Genomic DNA, 20,879 nt, shown 5'->3' with positions numbered 1-20,879 from the left:
CAAGAAGGGTGCTGATTTGGTTAATTGGTCTTCTGCTGCCGTGGAAGCTTTTCAGGAGTTGAAGCGTCGTTTTTGCTGTGCCCCTGTGTTGTGTCAACCTGATGTTTCTCTTCCGTTCCAGGTCGAGGTTGATGCTTCTGAGATTGGTGCAGGGGCGGTTTTGTCACAGAGAGGTTCTGGTTGCTCAGTGTTCAAACCATGTGCTTTCTTTTCCAGGAAATTTTCTGCTGCTGAGCGTAATTATGATGTGGGCAACCGAGAGTTGCTGGCCATGAAGTGGGCATTCGAGGAGTGGCGTCATTGGCTTGAGGGTGCTAAGCATCGCGTGGTGGTATTGACTGATCATAAGAACCTTACTTATCTTGAGTCTGCCAAGCGCTTGAATCCTAGACAGGCCCGTTGGTCGTTATTTTTTGCTCGTTTTGATTTTGTGATTTCATACCTTCCGGGCTCTAAAAATGTGAAGGCGGATGCTCTGTCTAGGAGTTTTGTGCCCGACTCTCCGGGGTTATCTGAGCCGGCGAGTATCCTCAAGGAAGGAGTCATTGTGTCTGCCATCTCCCCTGATTTGCGGAGAGTGTTGCAGAAATTTCAGGCTAATAAACCTGATCGTTGTCCGGCCGAGAAACTGTTCGTCCCTGATAGGTGGACTAGTAAAGTTATCTCTGAACTTCATTGTTCGGTGCTGGCCGGTCATCCAGGAATCTTTGGTACCAGGGAGTTGGTTGCTAGATCCTTCTGGTGGCCATCTCTGTCACGGGATGTGCGTGCTTTTGTGCAGTCCTGTGGAATTTGTGCTAGGGCTAAGCCCTGCTGTTCACGTGCCAGTGGGTTGCTTTTGCCCTTGCCGGTCCCGAAGAGGCCTTGGACACATATTTCGATGGATTTCATTTCTGACCTTCCCGTTTCTCAAAAAATGTCGGTCATTTGGGTGGTCTGTGATCGCTTTTCTAAAATGGTCCATCTGGTGCCCTTGGTTAAATTGCCTTCCTCCTCTGATTTGGTGCCTTTGTTCTTCCAGCATGTGGTTCGTTTACATGGCATTCCTGAGAATATTGTTTCTGACAGAGGTTCCCAGTTTGTCTCGAGGTTCTGGCGAGCCTTTTGTGGTAGGATGGGCATTGACCTATCTTTCTCCTCGGCCTTCCATCCTCAGACTAATGGCCAGACCGAACGAACCAATCAGACCTTGGAAACATATCTGAGATGTTTTGTTTCCGCTGACCAGGATGATTGGGTGTCATTTTTGCCGTTGGCTGAGTTCGCCCTTAATAATCGGGCCAGCTCGGCTACCTTGGTCTCTCCATTTTTCTGCAATTCTGGGTTCCATCCTCGTTTCTCTTCAGGACAGGTTGAGTCTTCGGACTGTCCTGGTGTGGATTCTGTGGTGGACAGGTTGCAGCAGATCTGGACTCAGGTAGTGGACAATTTGACCTTGTCCCAGGAGAAGGCTCAGCTTTTCGCTAATCGCAGACGCCGTGTGGGACCCCGACTTCGTGTTGGGGATCTGGTTTGGTTATCTTCTCGTCATATTCCTATGAAGGTTTCCTCTCCTAAATTTAAACCTCGTTTTATTGGTCCGTATAGGATTTCTGAGATTCTCAATCCGGTGTCTTTTCGTCTGACCCTCCCAGACTCCTTTTCCATACATAATGTATTCCATAGGTCGTTGTTGAGGAGATACGTGGCACCTATGGTTCCATCTGTGGAGCCTCCTGCCCCTGTTTTGGTGGAGGGGGAATTGGAGTATATTGTGGAGAAGATTTTGGATTCTCGTGTCTCTAGACGGAAACTCCAGTATCTGGTCATATGGAAGGGTTACGCTCAGGAAGATAATTCCTGGGTTTTTGCCTCTGATGTCCATGCCCCAGATCTTGTTCGTGCCTTTCATGTGGCTCATCCTGGTCGGCCTGGGGGTTCTGGTGAGGGTTCGGTGACCCCTCCTCAAGGGGGGGGTACTGTTGTGAATTCTGTGGCTGAGTTCACTTCTGTGGTCACAAGTGGTATTGCAGTCTCTGGGCTTCCTCCCTCAGGTGTTTTGGTGAGCTCGTTGGCTGCCTTGCTATTTAGCTCCACCTGAGTCTGTCTTCCTTGCTCCTTGTCAATGTTCCAGTGTTGGATCTGAGCTACTGCATCTTTCCTTGGGCCTGCAGCTCTGCTAGATAAGTGCTTCTAGTTTGTTTTCTGTTTTTTCTGTCCAGCTTGCTATTAACTTTTGCTGGAAGCTCTGAGAAGCAAAGGGGTGCACCGCCGTGCTGTTAGTTCGGCACGGTGGGTCTTTTTGCCCCTTTGCGTGGTTTTCGTTTTAGGGTTTTTGGTAGACTGCATAGTTCTCTTTGCTATCCTCGCTCTGTCTAGAATATCGGGCCTCACTTTGCTGAATCTATTTCATTCCTACGTTTGTCTTTTCATCTTGCTAACAGTCATTATATGTGGGGGGCTGCCTGTTCCTTTGGGGTATTTCTCTGAGGTAAGTCAGGCTTGTATTTCTATCTTCAGGCTAGTCAGCTCCTCAGGCAGTGCCGAGTTGCATAGGTAGTGATAGGCGCAATCCACTGCTGCTTATAGTTGTGTGAGGATAGTTCAGGTACTGCAGTCTACAGAGATTCCACGTCTCAGAGCTCATCCTATTGTTTTTGGTTTTTGCCAGATCTCTGTATGTGCGCTGATTACTGCACGCTGTGTTGCCTGATTGCCAGCCATAACAGAACAGATGGACTCTACATGCCTGGTTCTTACTGTGAAGCATGGAGGAGGAGGTGTGATGGTGCTTTGCTGGTGACACTGTTGGGGATTTATTCAAAATTGAAGGCATACTGAACCAGCATGGCTACCACAGCATCTTGCAGCGGCATGCTATTCCATCCAGTTTGCATTTAGTTGGACCATCATTTATTTTTCAACAGGACAATGACCCCAAACACACCTCCAGGCTGTGTAAGGGCTATTTGACCAAGAAGGAGAGTGATGGGGTGCTATGCCAGATGACCTGGCCTCCACAGTCACTAGACCTGAACCCAATCGAGATGGTTTGGGGTGAGCTGCACCGCAGAGTGAAGGCAAAAGGGCCAACAAGTGTTAAGCATCTCTGGAAACTCCTTCAAGATTGTTGGAAGACCATTCCCGGTGACTTCCTCTTGAAGCTCATCAAGAGAATGCCAAGAGTGTGCAAAGCAGTCATCAAAGCAAAAGGTGGCTACTTTGAAGAACCTAGAATATAAGACATAATTTCAGTTGTTTCATACTTTTTTGTTAAGTATTTAATTCCACATGTGTTAATTCATAGTTTTGATGCCTTCAGTGTGAATGTACAACTTTCATAGTGATGAAAATACAGAAAAATCTTTAAATGAGAAGGTGTGTCCAAACTTTTGGTCTGTACTGTATGATGATCCTGTATTGGCTGAACCTAATATTTGTTTCCACAAAGGAGGCACAGAAACTCCTATCACAGGTAATGGTGATGATTCTACAGCTCCTGTCACATAGTTTTAATGACAATTCAGCCTCCTTGACTGCTTACTTTACATTCTTCTAAATAAGGTAGGTTATAACAATAATAACAATATCCTCTTAGCAGGCCAATCTTTCTTCCAATGTGAAACTGTACTGATGTATTATGGGATTGATAGAAAAGTACAGTAGGAACAAAATGTGGAATGATAGCTAGGAATCAAAATGGAGTCTGAAGGAATAAAATATTGGTCACTTTGTTTTATAATGTGGTAAGAACTTTAGTTTGTCAACGTTTTATTCCCTCCTGTAAACAGCCGCATGCTAGTCATTAGCAGAGCGAACAAGTGGAAAGACAAGTGATTTCTAAAGCAAAATGACAAAAAAAATACTATCATTGTTAAAATTAAAATGTTTCTCATTTGAATATCACCAACTCACTATATCATGATTCAGCAGTCAAATTCTCACTATGCTCATAATGATCTCATTGTGGTCACCGCAGTTCATCATCCTTGCTCACAGTGAAGTGAAGATCAGACCTCAGCCTCAGAGTCCTGTGGCAACTTCGATGACATCACCGTTAGTCACAGAAGCTGCACTTGCAGCACCTCATTCTCCCATTGTTTTTTGTTATGGCTGGCAATCAGGCAACACAGCGTGCAGTAATCAGCGCACATACAGAGATCTGGCAATAACCCAAAACAATAGGACGAGCTCTGAGACGTGGAATCTCTGTAGACTGCAGTACCTGATCTATCCTCACACAACTGGAAGCAGCAGTGGATTGCGCCTATCAACTACCTATGCAACTCGGCACTGCCTGAGGAGCTGACTAGCCTGAAGATAGAAATACAAGCCTGACTTACCTCAGAGAAATACCCCAAAGGAATAGGCAGCCCCCACATATAATGACTGTTAGCAAGATGAAAAGACAAACATAGGAATGAAATAGATTCAGCAAAGTGAGGCCCGATATTCTAGACAGAGCGAGGATAGCAAAGAGAACTATGCAGTCTACAAAAAACCCTAAAACGAAAACCACGCAAAGGGGCAAAAAGACCCACCGTGCCGAACTAACAGCACGGCGGTGCACCCCTTTGCTTCTCAGAGCTTCCAGCAAAAGATAATAACAAGCTGGACAGAAAAAACAGAAAACAAACTAGAAGCACTTATCTAGCAGAGCAGCAGGCCCAAGGAAAGATGCAGTAGCTCAGATCCAACACTGGAACATTGACAAGGAGCAAGGAAGACAGACTCAGGTGGAGCTAAATAGCAAGGCAGCCAACGAGCTCACCAAAACACCTGAGGGAGGAAGCCCAGAGACTGCAATACCACTTGTGACCACAGAAGTGAACTCAGCCACAGAATTCACAACAGTACCCCCCCCTTGAGGAGGGGTCACCGAACCCTCACCAGAACCCCCAGGCCGACCAGGATGAGCCACATGAAAGGCACGAACAAGATCTGGGGCATGGACATCAGAGGCAAAAACCCAGGAATTATCTTCCTGAGCATAACCCTTCCATTTGACCAGATACTGGAGTTTCCGTCTAGAGACACGAGAATCCAAAATCTTCTCCACAATATACTCCAATTCCCCCTCCACCAAAACAGGGGCAGGAGGCTCCACAGATGGAACCATAGGTGCCACGTATCTCCTCAACAACGACCTATGGAATACATTATGTATGGAAAAGGAGTCTGGGAGGGTCAGACGAAAAGACACCGGATTGAGAATCTCAGAAATCCTATACGGACCAATAAAACGAGGTTTAAATTTAGGAGAGGAAACCTTCATAGGTATATGACGAGAAGATAACCAAACCAGATCCCCAACACGAAGTCGGGGTCCCACACGGCGTCTGCGATTAGCGAAAAGCTGAGCCTTCTCCTGGGACAAGGTCAAATTGTCCACTACCTGAGTCCAGATCTGCTGCAACCTGTCCACCACATAATCCACACCAGGACAGTCCGAAGACTCAACCTGTCCTGAAGAGAAACGAGGATGGAACCCAGAATTGCAGAAAAATGGAGAGACCAAGGTAGCCGAGCTGGCCCGATTATTAAGGGCGAACTCAGCCAACGGCAAAAATGACACCCAATCATCCTGGTCAGCGGAAACAAAACATCTCAGATATGTTTCCAAGGTCTGATTGGTTCGTTCGGTCTGGCCATTAGTCTGAGGATGGAAGGCCGAGGAAAAAGATAGGTCAATGCCCATCCTACCACAAAAGGCTCGCCAGAACCTCGAGACAAACTGGGAACCTCTGTCAGAAACAATATTCTCAGGAATGCCATGTAAACGAACCACATGCTGGAAGAACAAAGGCACCAAATCAGAGGAGGAAGGCAATTTAACCAAGGGCACCAGATGGACCATTTTAGAAAAGCGATCACAGACCACCCAAATGACAGACATCTTTTGAGAAACGGGAAGGTCAGAAATGAAATCCATCGAAATATGTGTCCAAGGCCTCTTCGGGACCGGCAAGGGCAAAAGCAACCCACTGGCACGTGAACAGCAGGGCTTAGCCCTAGCACAAATTCCACAGGACTGCACAAAAGCACGCACATCCCGTGACAGAGATGGCCACCAGAAGGATCTAGCAACCAACTCCCTGGTACCAAAGATTCCTGGATGACCGGCCAGCACCGAACAATGAAGTTCAGAGATAACTTTACTAGTCCACCTATCAGGGACGAACAGTTTCTCGGCCGGACAACGATCAGGTTTATTAGCCTGAAATTTCTGCAACACTCTCCGCAAATCAGGGGAGATGGCAGACACAATGACTCCTTCCTTGAGGATACTCGCCGGCTCAGATAACCCCGGAGAGTCGGGCACAAAACTCCTAGACAGAGCATCCGCCTTCACATTTTTAGAGCCCGGAAGGTATGAAATCACAAAATCAAAACGAGCAAAAAATAACGACCAACGGGCCTGTCTAGGATTCAAGCGCTTGGCAGACTCAAGATAAGTAAGGTTCTTATGATCAGTCAAAACCACCACGCGATGCTTAGCACCCTCAAGCCAATGACGCCACTCCTCGAATGCCCACTTCATGGCCAGCAACTCTCGGTTGCCCACATCATAATTACGCTCAGCAGCAGAAAATTTCCTGGAAAAGAAAGCACATGGTTTGAACACTGAGCAACCAGAACCTCTCTGTGACAAAACCGCCCCTGCACCAATCTCAGAAGCATCAACCTCGACCTGGAACGGAAGAGAAACATCAGGTTGACACAACACAGGGGCACAGCAAAAACGACGCTTCAACTCCTGAAAAGCTTCCACGGCAGCAGAAGACCAATTAACCAAATCAGCACCCTTCTTGGTCAAATCGGTCAATGGTCTGGCAATGCTAGAAAAATTACAGATGAAGCGACGATAAAAATTAGCAAAGCCCAGGAATTTCTGCAAACTTTTTAGAGATGTCGGCTGAGTCCAATCCTGGATGGCCTGAACCTTAACCGGATCCATCTCGATAGTAGAAGGGGAAAAGATGAACCCCAAAAATGAAACTTTCTGCACACCGAAGAGACACTTTGATCCCTTCACGAACAAGGAATTAGCACGCAGTACCTGGAAAACCATTCTGACTTGCTTCACATGAGACTCCCAATCATCTGAGAAGATCAAAATGTCATCCAAGTAAACAATCAGGAATTTATCCAGATACTCACGGAAAATGTCATGCATAAAAGACTGAAAAACAGATGGAGCATTGGCAAGTCCGAACGGCATCACCAGATACTCAAAATGACCCTCGGGCGTATTAAATGCCGTTTTCCATTCATCTCCCTGCCTGATTCTCACCAGATTATACGCACCACGAAGATCAATCTTAGTAAACCAACTAGCCCCCTTAATCCGAGCAAACAAGTCAGAAATCAATGGCAAGGGATACTGAAACTTAACAGTGATCTTATTAAGAAGGCGGTAATCAATACACGGTCTTAGCGAACCATCCTTCTTGGCTACAAAAAAGAACCCTGCTCCCAATGGTGACGACGATGGGCGAATATGTCCCTTCTCCAGGGACTCCTTCACATAACTGCGCATAGCGGTGTGTTCAGGTACGGACAAATTAAATAAACGACCCTTAGGGAATTTACTACCAGGAATCAAATCGATAGCACAATCACAATTCCTATGCGGAGGAAGGGCATCAGACTTGGACTCTTCAAATACATCCTGAAAGTCCGACAAGAACTCTGGGATGTCAGAAGGAATGGATGACGAAATAGACAAAAATGGAACATCACCATGTACTCCCTGACAACCCCAGCTGGTTACCGACATAGAGTTCCAATCCAATACTGGATTATGGGTTTGTAGCCATGGCAACCCCAACACGACCACATCATGCAAATTATGCAGTACCAAAAAGCGAATAACTTCCTGATGTGCAGGAGCCATGCACATGGTCAGCTGGGCCCAGTACTGAGGCTTATTCTTGGCCAGAGGTGTAGCATCAATTCCTCTCAACGGAATAGGACACCGCAAAGGCTCCAAGAAAAATCCACAACGTTTAGCATAATCCAAATCCATCAGATTCAGGGCAGCGCCTGAATCCACAAACGCCATGACAGAATATGATGACAAAGAGCACATTAAGGTAATGGACAAAAGGAATTTGGACTGTACAGTACCAATAACGGCAGAGCTATCGAACCGCCTAGTGCGTTTAGGACAATTAGAAATAGCATGAGTAGAATCACCACAATAGAAACACAGTCTGTTCAGACGTCTGTGTTCGTGCCGTTCTACTTTAGTCATAGTCCTGTCGCACTGCATAGGCTCAGGCTTACTCTCAGACAATACCGCCAGATGGTGCACAGATTTACGCTCGCGCAAGCGACGACCGATCTGAATGGCCAAGGACATAGACTCATTCAAACCAGCAGGCATAGGAAATCCCACCATTACATCCTTAAGAGCTTCAGAGAGACCCTTTTTGAACAAAGCCGCTAGTGCAGATTCATTCCACAGAGTGAGTACTGACCATTTTCTAAATTTCTGACAATATACTTCTACATCATCCTGACCCTGGCATAAAGCCAGCAGATTTTTCTCAGCTTGATCCACTGAATTAGGCTCATCGTAAAGCAATCCCAGCGCCTGGAAAAATGCATCAACATTACTCAATGCAGAATCTCCTGGTGCAAGAGAAAACGCCCAGTCCTGTGGGTCGCCGCGCAAAAAAGAAATAATAATCAAAACCTGTTGAATAGGATTACCAGAAGAATGAGGTTTCAAGGCCAAAAATAGTTTACAATTATTTCTGAAGCTCAGGAACTTAGTTCTGTCACCAAAAAACAAATCAGGAATCGGAATTCTTGGTTCTAGCATCGATTTCTGATCAATAGTATCTTGAATCTTTTGTACATTTACAACGAGATTATCCATTGAGGAGCACAGAGCCTGAATATCCATGTCCACAGCTGTGTCCTGAAGCACTCTAATGTCTAGGGGAAAAAAAAGACTGAAGACAGAGCTAAGAAAAAAAAATGATGTCAGGATTTCTTTTTTCCCTCTATTGGAAATCATTGAATGGCTCCTTGTACTGTTATGGCTGGCAATCAGGCAACACAGCGTGCAGTAATCAGCGCACATACAGAGATCTGGCAATAACCCAAAACAATAGGACGAGCTCTGAGACGTGGAATCTCTGTAGACTGCAGTACCTGATCTATCCTCACACAACTGGAAGCAGCAGTGGATTGCGCCTATCAACTACCTATGCAACTCGGCACTGCCTGAGGAGCTGACTAGCCTGAAGATAGAAATACAAGCCTGACTTACCTCAGAGAAATACCCCAAAGGAATAGGCAGCCCCCACATATAATGACTGTTAGCAAGATGAAAAGACAAACGTAGGAATGAAATAGATTCAGCAAAGTGAGGCCCGATATTCTAGACAGAGCGAGGATAGCAAAGAGAACTATGCAGTCTACAAAAAACCCTAAAACGAAAACCACGCAAAGGGGCAAAAAGACCCACCGTGCCGAACTAACAGCACGGCGGTGTACCCCTTTGCTTCTCAGAGCTTCCAGCAAAAGATAATAACAAGCTGGACAGAAAAAACAGAAAACAAACTAGAAGCACTTATCTAGCAGAGCAGCAGGCCCAAGGAAAGATGCAGTAGCTCAGATCCAACACTGGAACATTGACAAGGAGCAAGGAAGACAGACTCAGGTGGAGCTAAATAGCAAGGCAGCCAACGAGCTCACCAAAACACCTGAGGGAGGAAGCCCAGAGACTGCAATACCACTTGTGACCACAGAAGTGAACTCAGCCACAGAATTCACAACAGTTTTTAGCCTGGACGGTCGCATCATGCCACAGTTCAGGTTGTAAACCACATATCGCAGATATGGATTACGGCATGGGACAGTATTGCTAATCTTCACTTTGGACAGGAGAGTATTATGGTTGTTTATTATCTACTTTTTTTTACAGGGGACAAGGGCTTCAATAATAATAATAATAATAATCTTTATTTTTATATAGCACTAACATATTCCGCAGCGCTTTACATTTTTGCACACATTATCATCACTGTCCCCGATGGGGCTCACAATCTAAATTCCCTATCAGTATGTCTTTGGAATGTGGGAGGAAACCGGAGTGCCCGGAGGAAACCCACGCAAACACCCAGGACTCCAGCACTGAAAGGCTGCAGTGCTAACCACTGCGCCATCGTGCCTTCAATGGAATAGATGAGTATAACTGTGCTTATTTTTATTTTTAATTCAAATAAAAGAGCCAGTGTCTTTTTCAAATAAAGGATTTTATTCTGGCTGTGTCCTTTTAACAATCTAACTATGGGGTTAGAAAAGGAGAGACATCTTATATACCCCTCTCCATTATTAACTTGTGGGCTTAATGTCAGCAGCCAAAAAACAGCTGACATCAACCCCACAAATATTACCCCACTTGGCATTGCACCAGGGCAAGTCGGAAGAGCCGAGCAAATCACCATAATTAACACCAGAATCTAATAGATGCACCTTTTCTAGGATGGTTGCTATTTTTAGGCTGGGGGGTCAATATCCATGGACCCTCACCAACCTGAGAATACCAGCTCCCAGCTGTCTCCTTTAACTTGACTGGTAGTAAAAAATGGAGGGGACCCCGCGGCGTTTTTGGCACGGTGGCGCAGTGGTTAGCACTGCAGCCTTGCAGTGCTGGAGTCCTGGGTTCAAACCCCACCATGGACAACATCTGCAAAGAGTTTGTATGTTCTCTCCATGTTTGCGTGGGTTTCCTCCGGGCACTCCGGTTTCCTCCCACATTCCAAAGACATACTGATAGGGAATGCAGATTGTGAGCCCCATCGGGGACAGTGATGATAATGTGTGCAAAACTGTAAAGCGCTGCGGAATATGTTAGCGCTATATAAAAATAAATTTAAATTGAAAAAACATGAGGACTCCTCTATTTTTGATAACCAGCCATGATAAAACTGACAGCTGTGGGTTGCAGCCCGTAGCTGTAAGTTTTTCCTGTGCTGGTTATCAAAAATATAAGAGACCCCACATCATTTTTATTTTTTTATAGCACAGGTGTCGGCTGATGAATACTCCCATCAGCAGTGCTTGCTCTTGCTGTTTTCAGCAACAGCAGGCTTAGGCTGATGGGAGTAGTACTATCTCATCAACCAACGCGTGTGACCGAAGGTAACCTTTTTACCGCTAGTCACAGCTGCTGACTCACAGTGTCATCTGACAGAGGGGGAACCATAGGTTTTTGACTGGTGGTAACAATCTTACAGCCATTCAGAACCTATATTTGCTGCACTGTCATGCAGATGACAGCATAGCAAACAACGAATGTTTGGGTCCCCTATACATCTGAGTGGGGTGTGGGTTCGGGTACTGTTAGGGTACCAAAAGCAACCATTTTAAGATGTTTGGATAAATCCGCCAGACCTGAACATCCACATGTTCGCCCATCACTAGTCATACTAGTCATAGGTAAAATTCAAAATAACCTGATAAACAAGTTTGCAAGAAAAGTTTCATGAGTTTACTGTAAAGTGTTATTGCCTTCTAATTAGAAAGCTCCCCTGAGGCTAATCACACGACTCCATTATGGTGATGGTTACATCAGACTGTGACTCTTGAGCAGGAACTGGATCTGGAAAAACAGAGACTTACAAGATAATGATTATAGTGACGTACTGAAGAGTGAAAACTTGTTATGGTGTCAGCTACTCCACTTCCTACAGAGAATCAGAGAATTATTCCCTGTGTTTCCTGGGTGTAAATTCTTACGTGGACTCCACCTATTTCCTTTGGTATGACAATGATGTAAGGATACAGGTGATATATATGGACCAAATAAAAATCTCTGGACAGAACTAGAGACACCAGACAGCAAAACAGGACCTCAAAAATCACAGCGCAGACGACTCAAGAGTCCTCACAATGCTTTCTGCACTCGTCAATGTAAGTGAGACATATGAGAGTATTCAATTCATTTCCTTAAAACTTTCTTTCTTTCTTCTCCCACATTTCTTCCCATAAGGACATGCATACATATTTAGATAGATGTACTTATTTTTCACATTTTCATTCTCTAACACTGAAATGCACCTGTGTACATGCTATAAATATATTATATTTCAAACTTGCAAAAACAGCATGGTATAATTATCATTGTTTCGTGTTATATCATTTTATGCATGCCACAATTGCGTTTCAGCAAGAGATCACATTTTCCCACATTTATTTTGTTTTACTACGTTTTTTTCTTCTGCAATCATTTGGGAAATTCAGGCTATTTTGAAACATTTTAACCAAAATATTCAATGTTTATTTTGTTAAAATAAATTCATCTACCGTAATTGTATACAAATACATTGCAATTTTTTTTATATGTCAATCACTTGCATTTTACAAGTGGTGTGAAGATGGAGCGCCCTCTTTGGTCGGATCAAGTGTTACACTCAAATTCAGTTTTCTAAATTTAGAGCAAATTAACTAGTCTCTTGATTTTCCTATACCATCATTGTCACTTTACTAAATAATCCGCAATACTTTTACATACATTTTGTATATATTAATTATTTCATAATTAAGTATATAATATATACTATTGTATACTTATTTATATATACTTAATATATATGAATGATTAATTATAATTAATATAATTATTATTTTAGATATATTGCAGTTGTTTTCATTTTTATATTAAAACATGAAAATAATAACAATAATAATTTTTATTTCTATAGCACCAGCAAATTACACAGCGCTACATAAATTTAGGGGAGACTTGTACAGACAATAAAGGCATTACCGAATAAACATAACTCAGATACCAAAAGGAGTGAGGTCCCTGCTGCGCAATTTTTGTGCCAGAATTCTGGCATAAAACTTATTGCTACCATTCCTCTGATAAGGAGTAACTCTACACAGCCAGATACTGTTCAGTCAGTGCTGACAGTGTCACACCGTGCATGGACCACGTGTCCTATTGGGTGATAACACTCAATTCTCAATAGACTCCTACAATTACAAAAAGAATAATGGCAGAATAATAGATGGACGACACAACACTTAGTTGTATGTGATCTGTGTATATATATATATATATATATATATATATATACCAAATTGGAGAATCATAGTTGTCAGTTTCTCACACTGGAGGAGTTATCCTGCATATTCTATACCAATGTGGCATAAATATATGAATGTCGCGTGCTCTCCACAAATATTCTAGTCACAATGTTTTCTCTTTCTTCTAGAACACTGAGAAAGTTCATAAACTATCAAGACATATTCACAAGTCTGCTGTGAAAGGTAAATAAAATAGTTCTCATGTTACCCCCAAAGTTGTATCTTTGCCTCCATGTGCCCTTGTATCGTGCGGCCAGAATGATGGTAATGCTGACAGCGACTTTCTGAGACGTTGTATCACACACAGATTAAACCAATGTAAGAAGAAAGTAAGAATCCCACTGACCAGCAGAGGATCGGCGCACTGCTAATAATGTGATACGTTTAATTCCAGTGATTGTTGGAAACCAGTTGGAAGACTCAGTAACCGGCAGTTTTGCATCATTTATCGATGGGATCCGCCCGGAGCATCTGTCGGATGTTGTCCGTCACAGAAGTAAACGCATGATACTGGACAACATTGGTGTGGGACTGGTTGGAAGCAACACACACGTCTTCAAGATTGTGGTGAAATACTGCCAGGTAAAGCAACAACCGCGACCTATGGGATTGTAAAGGAGCACGTAGAAGGAGCAAAGGCTAAACACAAATACAGCAGATTGTGACCGCAATAGACCTAGACCTTTCTACAAGAACAATATATTCTTGTAATATACTTTCCAAATTATACTGAAATAGATGCTCCCCAGACACAGGTGTAAGGTAGTGTTATATTGTAAATGTTGGAAGTATTGAAGAACATGTATCAGGTCTGTCATTCTTCATTACACAAGTGTGACAGAGGTTGTATCTATAATTGTATATTTATCATAGAAATATTGTAATGGTTACATGATTCTGTGCATTATTCCATATTGTAGGACCTGCACTTCTCATCCTTTGGAAATTCTGCCTTTTGTTCTGTCTACGGTCAAAAAGGTTTAAAGCTTTCACCGACCCTGGCGGCCTATGCTAATGGTGTTGCTGTAAGTATATGGAACGCCCGCCAGAGCCGTGGGGCACTAGGTCCCGGGTCCAGTACTTAAGGGGACGTGTTACGGTGGCGACCCGGTCCGTGGCCCTGGGCGCCCATGAAAAAGGGATATTGATTAAAGTTTATGTGACGCCACCTGTGGTATTCGGTCAGTGGGAAACGACGCTGCTTAAAGGGGTCCTCTGGGGTAATGGTATGGCAGCTAGATGGTATAACTTCCCACAGGTGAAGTAGGTCCCCAGGGCTCCCATGTGTAGATGGAAATGGTGAATGATGCAGTAAAGAATGAGTACACAGGTTTGCAGTCTCTTTACCTGATTTACTGTAGCTTCAGGCAACCGCACTCCAGGACACCAGATCACAGGTACAGGCAGGGTCCGGCCGGCTTGGAAGCAAGTTGGGAGTCCCCTTCACCAGGTGGAGATGAAAGCCTTCCTCTAAGCGTGGTGGTATTGTAGTCCCTTACTGCCTATGGCTTCTGGCAAGGTCCTCACAGTTCTCTTTGTCCTCCATGAAGGTTAGGACACAAACCCGTATGACAGGTGACTCGAGCCTTTTTACAGGGTCTCTATCACGACCCGGGCTCTATGTGCCACTGTGTCTCCTGGGTGTTAGGGTGGACAGGTTACTTGTAATAATCTAGCTGTCCTGCCGGTTTCTGCTGTAAGTCTTAGAGTCCCTCACAACCTCGGTCTTCCAGCTACTGGTATCTGCGCTATGTCAGGGAGGTAGCCCAGTCGCAGCTGTCCTCCCCAGATGTCACTCGCCCGTGCTTCCCTCTCCTGCACATTCACTGCAAGTCTGTTCGTCTTTCTAAGTCTCACTACCCAGGGGCTGCAACACATCAGGCTGAACGGCCCCTCACACGTCTTCCTGCCTCAGACTGATCCAGTCTGCCAGTCTGCTGTCTGGCACTATCTGACTCACTTTTCCTCCAAACCACAATATATATATATATGGGAGCCACCCATAAGCAGGATCAGAGCTCCCCCTTGTGACCTGGAGTGTGAACATGTTGCATGTTTGTGTTTACCTGGTGAAAGTTATACTTCCTTGCCTCCAAGCTTGACATCACTCTCCCCGTGAGGAAAGCAATGCCACTGTGATGACCAGGACCCTGGGGCGCCACATATATATAAAAAAAAAGAGGCATAGTAATCGGAACTCTTAGATAATAATCAGTATTAATTATTAATCAATTATGAAAGGGATTGTCTGATCTTGTAATAAAAGTCTGCAGTCACTCTGATTTTATTATCTCAATAAAAGGTATCTGTCAGCAGGATTTTGCAACGTAATCTGAGGGCAAGATGAGGTAGGGGCTGAGACATGGATATGTGACTTCAGATGTCTGAATCCTAACGCCGTACACACTTTACAATGTCAGGATTCTCCGATGTTGCCGGTAAAAGCAGGCAGGCATGTGACCACGAGTATGCGATTTGCACAAATGTGCTCACATGCCGACTAGATGCACGGCCTAGCACAATTGACTTGTATTGAACGAAGTCAAGTACGTCTAGTTAGAATGTGGCTGGAAGTATGCTAATTACACACATACGGTCACATGACCGCCTGCTTTTACTGGTAACACCGGAGAATCCTGACAGCATGCAGTGTGAGCGCTGTAAGGATTCAGAAGTGACTGCAGACTTATCACAATACTGGAGAACCCTTTGAATCACAGCACAAAATAAAGCTTATATAGCTAATCTGCCCATTCTCCCAGGTACACTCTATGGACTTTGATGATACATGGCACCCTGCCACCCACCCATCAGGCGCTGTGCTTCCTGCCATCCTGGCGCTGTCTCAGATGCTTTCAAATGACAGAAGAGTCAGTGGTGAAGATCTCCTGACAGCTTTCAATGTGGGGATTGAAATTCAAGGAAGACTGATGAGTTTCTCCAGTGAAGCAAAGAATATTCCTAAAAAGTGAGTAGTTAGCCCTACTGGTTAAGAAAATTATGTTACATTGCTTAATATATTGGAAATAATTCATGAACTGCTGTTTTCTTACTACAGGTTTCATCCACCTTCTGTCGTTGGCACCATGGGAAGTGCAGCAGCTTCAGCCAAACTTCTTGCACTAGACAAAGATCAATGTACCCATGCCCTGGCGATCGCAGCCTCTCTTGCTGGTGCTCCGATGGCAAATGCTGCCACTCTAGCTAAGCCATTACACATCGGCAATGCTACTAGATTAGGTCTGGAAGCCGCCATTCTGGCTGCTAATGGTATGGAGGCCAACTCTCTCATACTTGATGATGTGCCTGGATGCTCTGGTTTTAGTGCTTTTTATGGTGATTACCAGCCTAAAGCTCTTGCTTCACCTGGAAAGCAGTACAAGTTTCTTCTTGAGAAGCAAGACATTGCTTTCAAGTCTTTCCCAGCCCATCTCGGAATGCACTGGATAGTGAATGCTGCCGTCTCGGTGAGGAGCAGGTTTGAAGAGCAGTATGGATCATTCAACCCATCTGCCATTCAGACTATTGTTCTTAAAATTCCAGTCTCCAAATACATCAATAGACCCTACCCTGACTCTGAACATCAGGCTCGTCACTCCTTCCAGTACAATGCCTGTACGGCACTACTGGATGGAGAAGTCAACATTAAGTCTTTCCACGACGACAAAATGTTTCGTAAGGAAATCCATAATCTCCTGAGCAAAGTGGTAGTGGAGCACCCACAGGACAATGAAGCCAACTTTGATAAGATGTATGGAGAAGTGGCCCTCCTGCTCAAAAATGGAGATGTGATCATAGGAAAATGTGACACTTTTTATGGGCACTGGAGGAAACCTTTGAGCCGAGAATCTCTGCTGAAGAAATTCTTGTCCAATGCTGGAGATATCCTACAGAAAGACCAAATTCAGGCTGTAATACAGATGGTAGAAAATCTAGAAAGTATCAGAGATAGCTCACAGCTTCCACTACTGCTCCAATAAAGGCAAAACATTCTTATTATTTGCAATATTTTGTAGCCGAGAGAAGAAAAAACTGTGAATTCAGATATTTACAAAGAGTCTTATAATCCGCCCAATGCAAAATGGTGGTGAAAGCCTCAACAAATGAGAGTGTATAGTGTATGTTCAATAGGTCTTAGTTTGGTGTGAATATTTATGTATATTTATATTGTGTAAGGTTATTGTCTGAGTGTATTCATCATTGTGGGGATAGCCGTCAGACTGGGATTACAAGGCAACATCTGTCAAAGAAAGATATGCAAGTGAATCATGTGCGCTGGGTGCACATATCCTGAGTCAATGGAGACTGCGGAACACCACTTGGATCTTTCTCATGTTGGATCAAGCACAAGGATGTGGCTTCTGGAAGAAAAAAAAATGATAGTTGGGCTTTATTTGTACAGTTACTAATCATTTATGTACTGTATTTTCTGGTTAACAGAATTCGATAAATGATTCATCAGTTTATGTTCAGCCTGGAAAAGTTGGTGAACTCTGCTGATGTATGTGCCCAATCACAAAGTTCTCCATTAGCATATTTACAACAATGATTTTTTTTATGTACATTAAGTTATTAAATAAAGTTTTTTCATAAAGTTCTTAATATACAACTTTTATTCTTTATGTCAGTTCTTTTTAGTATCCTAATAATAATTACATAATTAGTTGAATTATGTAAATGTTGCAGTGCACCTCTACAACAGAAGAAAGCATTAAATCCTCATGCGGGGAACCAATTTTACAACACAACAGGAAATAAAACAGTGGGGGAAGAGGAAAGGGTAAGAGATAGTTAGGCCATGTGCACACGTTGCGGATTAGGCTTAGGAATTTTTGGTGTGGATTCTGCATCTCTTGGCAGAAAACGCGGGTGCGGATTTGATGCGTATTTTGTGCAGATTTTGTGCGGATTTACTGCGTTTTTTTACCCCTGCGGTTTTCTATAGTGGAATGGGTACAAAAATGCTGCAGATCCGCAAAAAATAAGTGACATGCTACTTCTTTTAATCCGCAGCGTTTCCGCACGGAACTTTCCGCACCATTAGCACAGCGTTTTTTTTTTCTCATTGATTTACATTGTACTGTAAATCACTTGAGGATCCGCAGCGTTTCTGCACCGCAAAATACGCTGCGGATCAGCAGGAAATCTGCAACGTGTGCACATACCCTAAGAGTCCGATTCTCAACCCGCGGTTCCACATCTTGATTCCCCTCTAGAAGACTATATTGACAGTATGGCAGGTGCTTATCTTCCCTGTCTCTGACGCTCTGGAACTCCTACCTGACGCTCTCTCTTCATCTTATGTACTCTGTCCTTCTGAGGCTCGTTACCTGTGTGAGTAATGAACTCTGGGCCATACTGCTAGGCATCCGGACACAGGACCCCTCTCTGATCACTCTGTTCTTTCAGTCACTTCCACTAGGATCTCACTATCCTTTGCCTCTGTCTCCTCTCAGGATAAGGACACACAATGCTCACATTAGACCTTAGGTCTTCTTTCTATTCACACTGGACCCTTTCTAAACTCCTGACAGGAAAGTGTCACTGTCCCTTCAACTTAGCCCTTCCTACTTTGGGCTAGTCCCAACCATTAACTCTTGCTTTTCCTACTGTCAAGCAGCATACATCATTAATGCATATCACTATTCATGTTACACCTTACAATAACACACTTGTTCTTCAAGGGGGAATATGTGCAATATGTCCATCTCCTTATACATGACACACCAAAAAACTGCAGTGTCAAAAATGAAAAAAGGAGAACTCATATAAAACAGACACACTCAAAAACGCAATAAAAAAACACAAGTAACTTAATTGTTATGACTTCCAAAGCACAATCACAGAGGTAATGTACAAATCAGGGAGACAAATACCTGAACTGGACAGTTCCCTACTAGGTAAAACCCTACTCTGCGCTGGTCTGTCCCTACCTGACCGCAAAGGTTGGCACCCTAAAATAACGCAATGGCGCTCCCACTCGACAGCGGCTTACCCTGAATGTCCTTAGCAGCTCCTAAGGCCAGATAAAAAATCGGTACCGGAATTATCCGTGTTCGTGTGTCCGTGCGTTTATGTGGCACATCAGTGTGGCACACGTGCGGCATCCGTGTGCCGACTGAGGACCACACGGACCGTGCAGGAGACAGCGCTAGAGTTAAGCGCTGTCCCCTGCATCTGGTGCTGAAGCCGCTAATCATTTCTTCTCTCCAGATTCCTGTCCCCAACCCCCTCCTACCCCCGGTGCGCCTCCCCTCCCCCCCCCCCGTAAATACTTACCCGGTTCCCTCGCTGGCGCTGCTTCCTGTCCTCGCCGCAGCTTCTCCTGTATGAGCGGTCACGTGGTGCCGCCCATTACAGGGATGAATATGCGGCTCCACCTCCCGTAGGGAGTTCCAACTCCCAAAGAGTTTTCATATCTTCTCTCCAGCGAACGATGCTGAGAGAAGAAATGATTAGCGGCTTCAGCACCACGCGGTGGGGACAGTGCTTACAGTAGCGCTGTCTCCTGCACGGCACATGGACTGCACATGGACAACATCCGTGTGCGGTACGTGTTTTACACGGACCCATTGACTTTAATGGGTCCGTATAATACGTGCGCTCCCACGAACACTGACATGTCTCCGTGTTTTCCAAACGGACAGACGGTCCGTGAAAACACGCTGACATGTGCAGAGACACATTGATTTTAATGTGTCTACGTGAGTCAGTGTCTCCGGTACGTGAGGAAACTGTCACCTCACGTACCGAAGCCACTGACGTGTGAAACCGGCCTAAGATTGCTAGAGTAGCAGTTCCCTAAGAAATAAAGGGATGACATACAACACAAACTACAGCACAGTGAATGAATCCAACAAAGTCTATCACCAGCAGGAAACACCAGTAGGGGAAGGTATTTAAAGCTGCACCCAAAAGCTGATAGGACAAACAGCGTAAATGAAGAACACCTGTGTTAAGCTAGCCAAGCTTCAGCCAGAAAAGATGTTAAGGCTATGTGCACACGTTGCGAATTTTGCTGCGGATCCGCAGCGGTTTTGATGCTGCGGATTCGCAGCTGTTTTCCATGAGTTTACAGTACCATGTAAACCTATGGAAAATAAAATCCGCAGTGTACATGCTGCGGAAAAAACGCGTGGAAACGCTGCATTGTTTATTCCACAGCATATTTGTTCTTTGTGCAGATTCCGCAGCGGTTTACAGCTGCTCCATAATAGGAATCCGCAGGTATAAAACCGCAGGTGGAATCCGCACAAAACCCGCATCAAATCTGCGGTAAATCCGCAGGTAAAATGCAGTGCTTTCTACCTGCGGATTTCTCAAAACAGGTGCAGAAAAATCAGCAGAGGTTCCATCTACGTGTGCACATACCCTTAGGCTGCCGTCACACTAGCAGTATTTGGTCAGTATTTTACATAAGGATTTGTAAGCCAAAACCAGGAGTGGAACAAATACACTGCGTGCAGAATTATTAGGCTAGTTGTAATTTGGAGGATTATTTTTATTATTGATCAACAACTATGTTCTCAATCAACCCAAAAGACTCATAAATATCAAAGCTTAATATTTTTGAAAGTTGAAGTGTTTTTTTTTTTTAATTTGGATATCTAAGGAGGATATCTGTTTGTCCATGTAACTATTACTGTGCACAATTATTAGGCAACTTAATAAAAAAACAAATATAATCCCATCTCACTTGTTTATTTTTACCAGGTAAACCAATATAACTGCACAAAATTTAGAAATAAACATTTCTGACATGCAAAAACAAAACCCCAATATAGCCACCT

The 20,879-nt window shown here is 44.2% G+C and overlaps 1 protein-coding gene across 1 annotated transcript; it reads left to right on the top strand.

Moving 5' to 3' along the window:
* The first annotated feature begins 11,623 nt into the window (after positions 1 to 11,623).
* Positions 11,624 to 17,665, top strand: LOC138662108 (cis-aconitate decarboxylase-like). Its single transcript, XM_069747250.1, has 6 exons — positions 11,624 to 11,910; positions 13,218 to 13,272; positions 13,484 to 13,671; positions 14,010 to 14,114; positions 15,852 to 16,057; positions 16,148 to 17,665. The coding sequence occupies exons 1-6, from the start codon at positions 11,890 to 11,892 to the stop codon at positions 17,067 to 17,069; spliced, it is 1,497 nt and encodes a 498-aa protein (XP_069603351.1). The 5' UTR covers positions 11,624 to 11,889; the 3' UTR covers positions 17,070 to 17,665.
* Positions 17,666 to 20,879: the final 3,214 nt, after the last annotated feature.

This window comes from Ranitomeya imitator, chromosome 2 (genome assembly GCF_032444005.1).
Source record: "Ranitomeya imitator isolate aRanImi1 chromosome 2, aRanImi1.pri, whole genome shotgun sequence".
Lineage (NCBI taxonomy): Eukaryota > Metazoa > Chordata > Amphibia > Anura > Dendrobatidae > Ranitomeya > Ranitomeya imitator.
The sequence above is the reverse complement of the archived record's forward strand: the minus strand, read 5'-3'. Positions and strand labels throughout refer to the sequence as shown.

Bases quoted from the DNA above. Each gene is read 5' to 3' on its own strand.
- LOC138662108 (XM_069747250.1), top strand. From the start codon at position 11,890: ATGCTTTCTGCACTCGTCAAT. The intron at 11,911-13,217 runs GTAAGTGAGACA...TCTTTCTTCTAG, and splicing joins TGCTTTCTGCACTCGTCAAT to AACACTGAGAAAGTTCATAA. The intron at 13,273-13,483 runs GTAAATAAAATA...GTTTAATTCCAG, and splicing joins TCACAAGTCTGCTGTGAAAG to TGATTGTTGGAAACCAGTTG.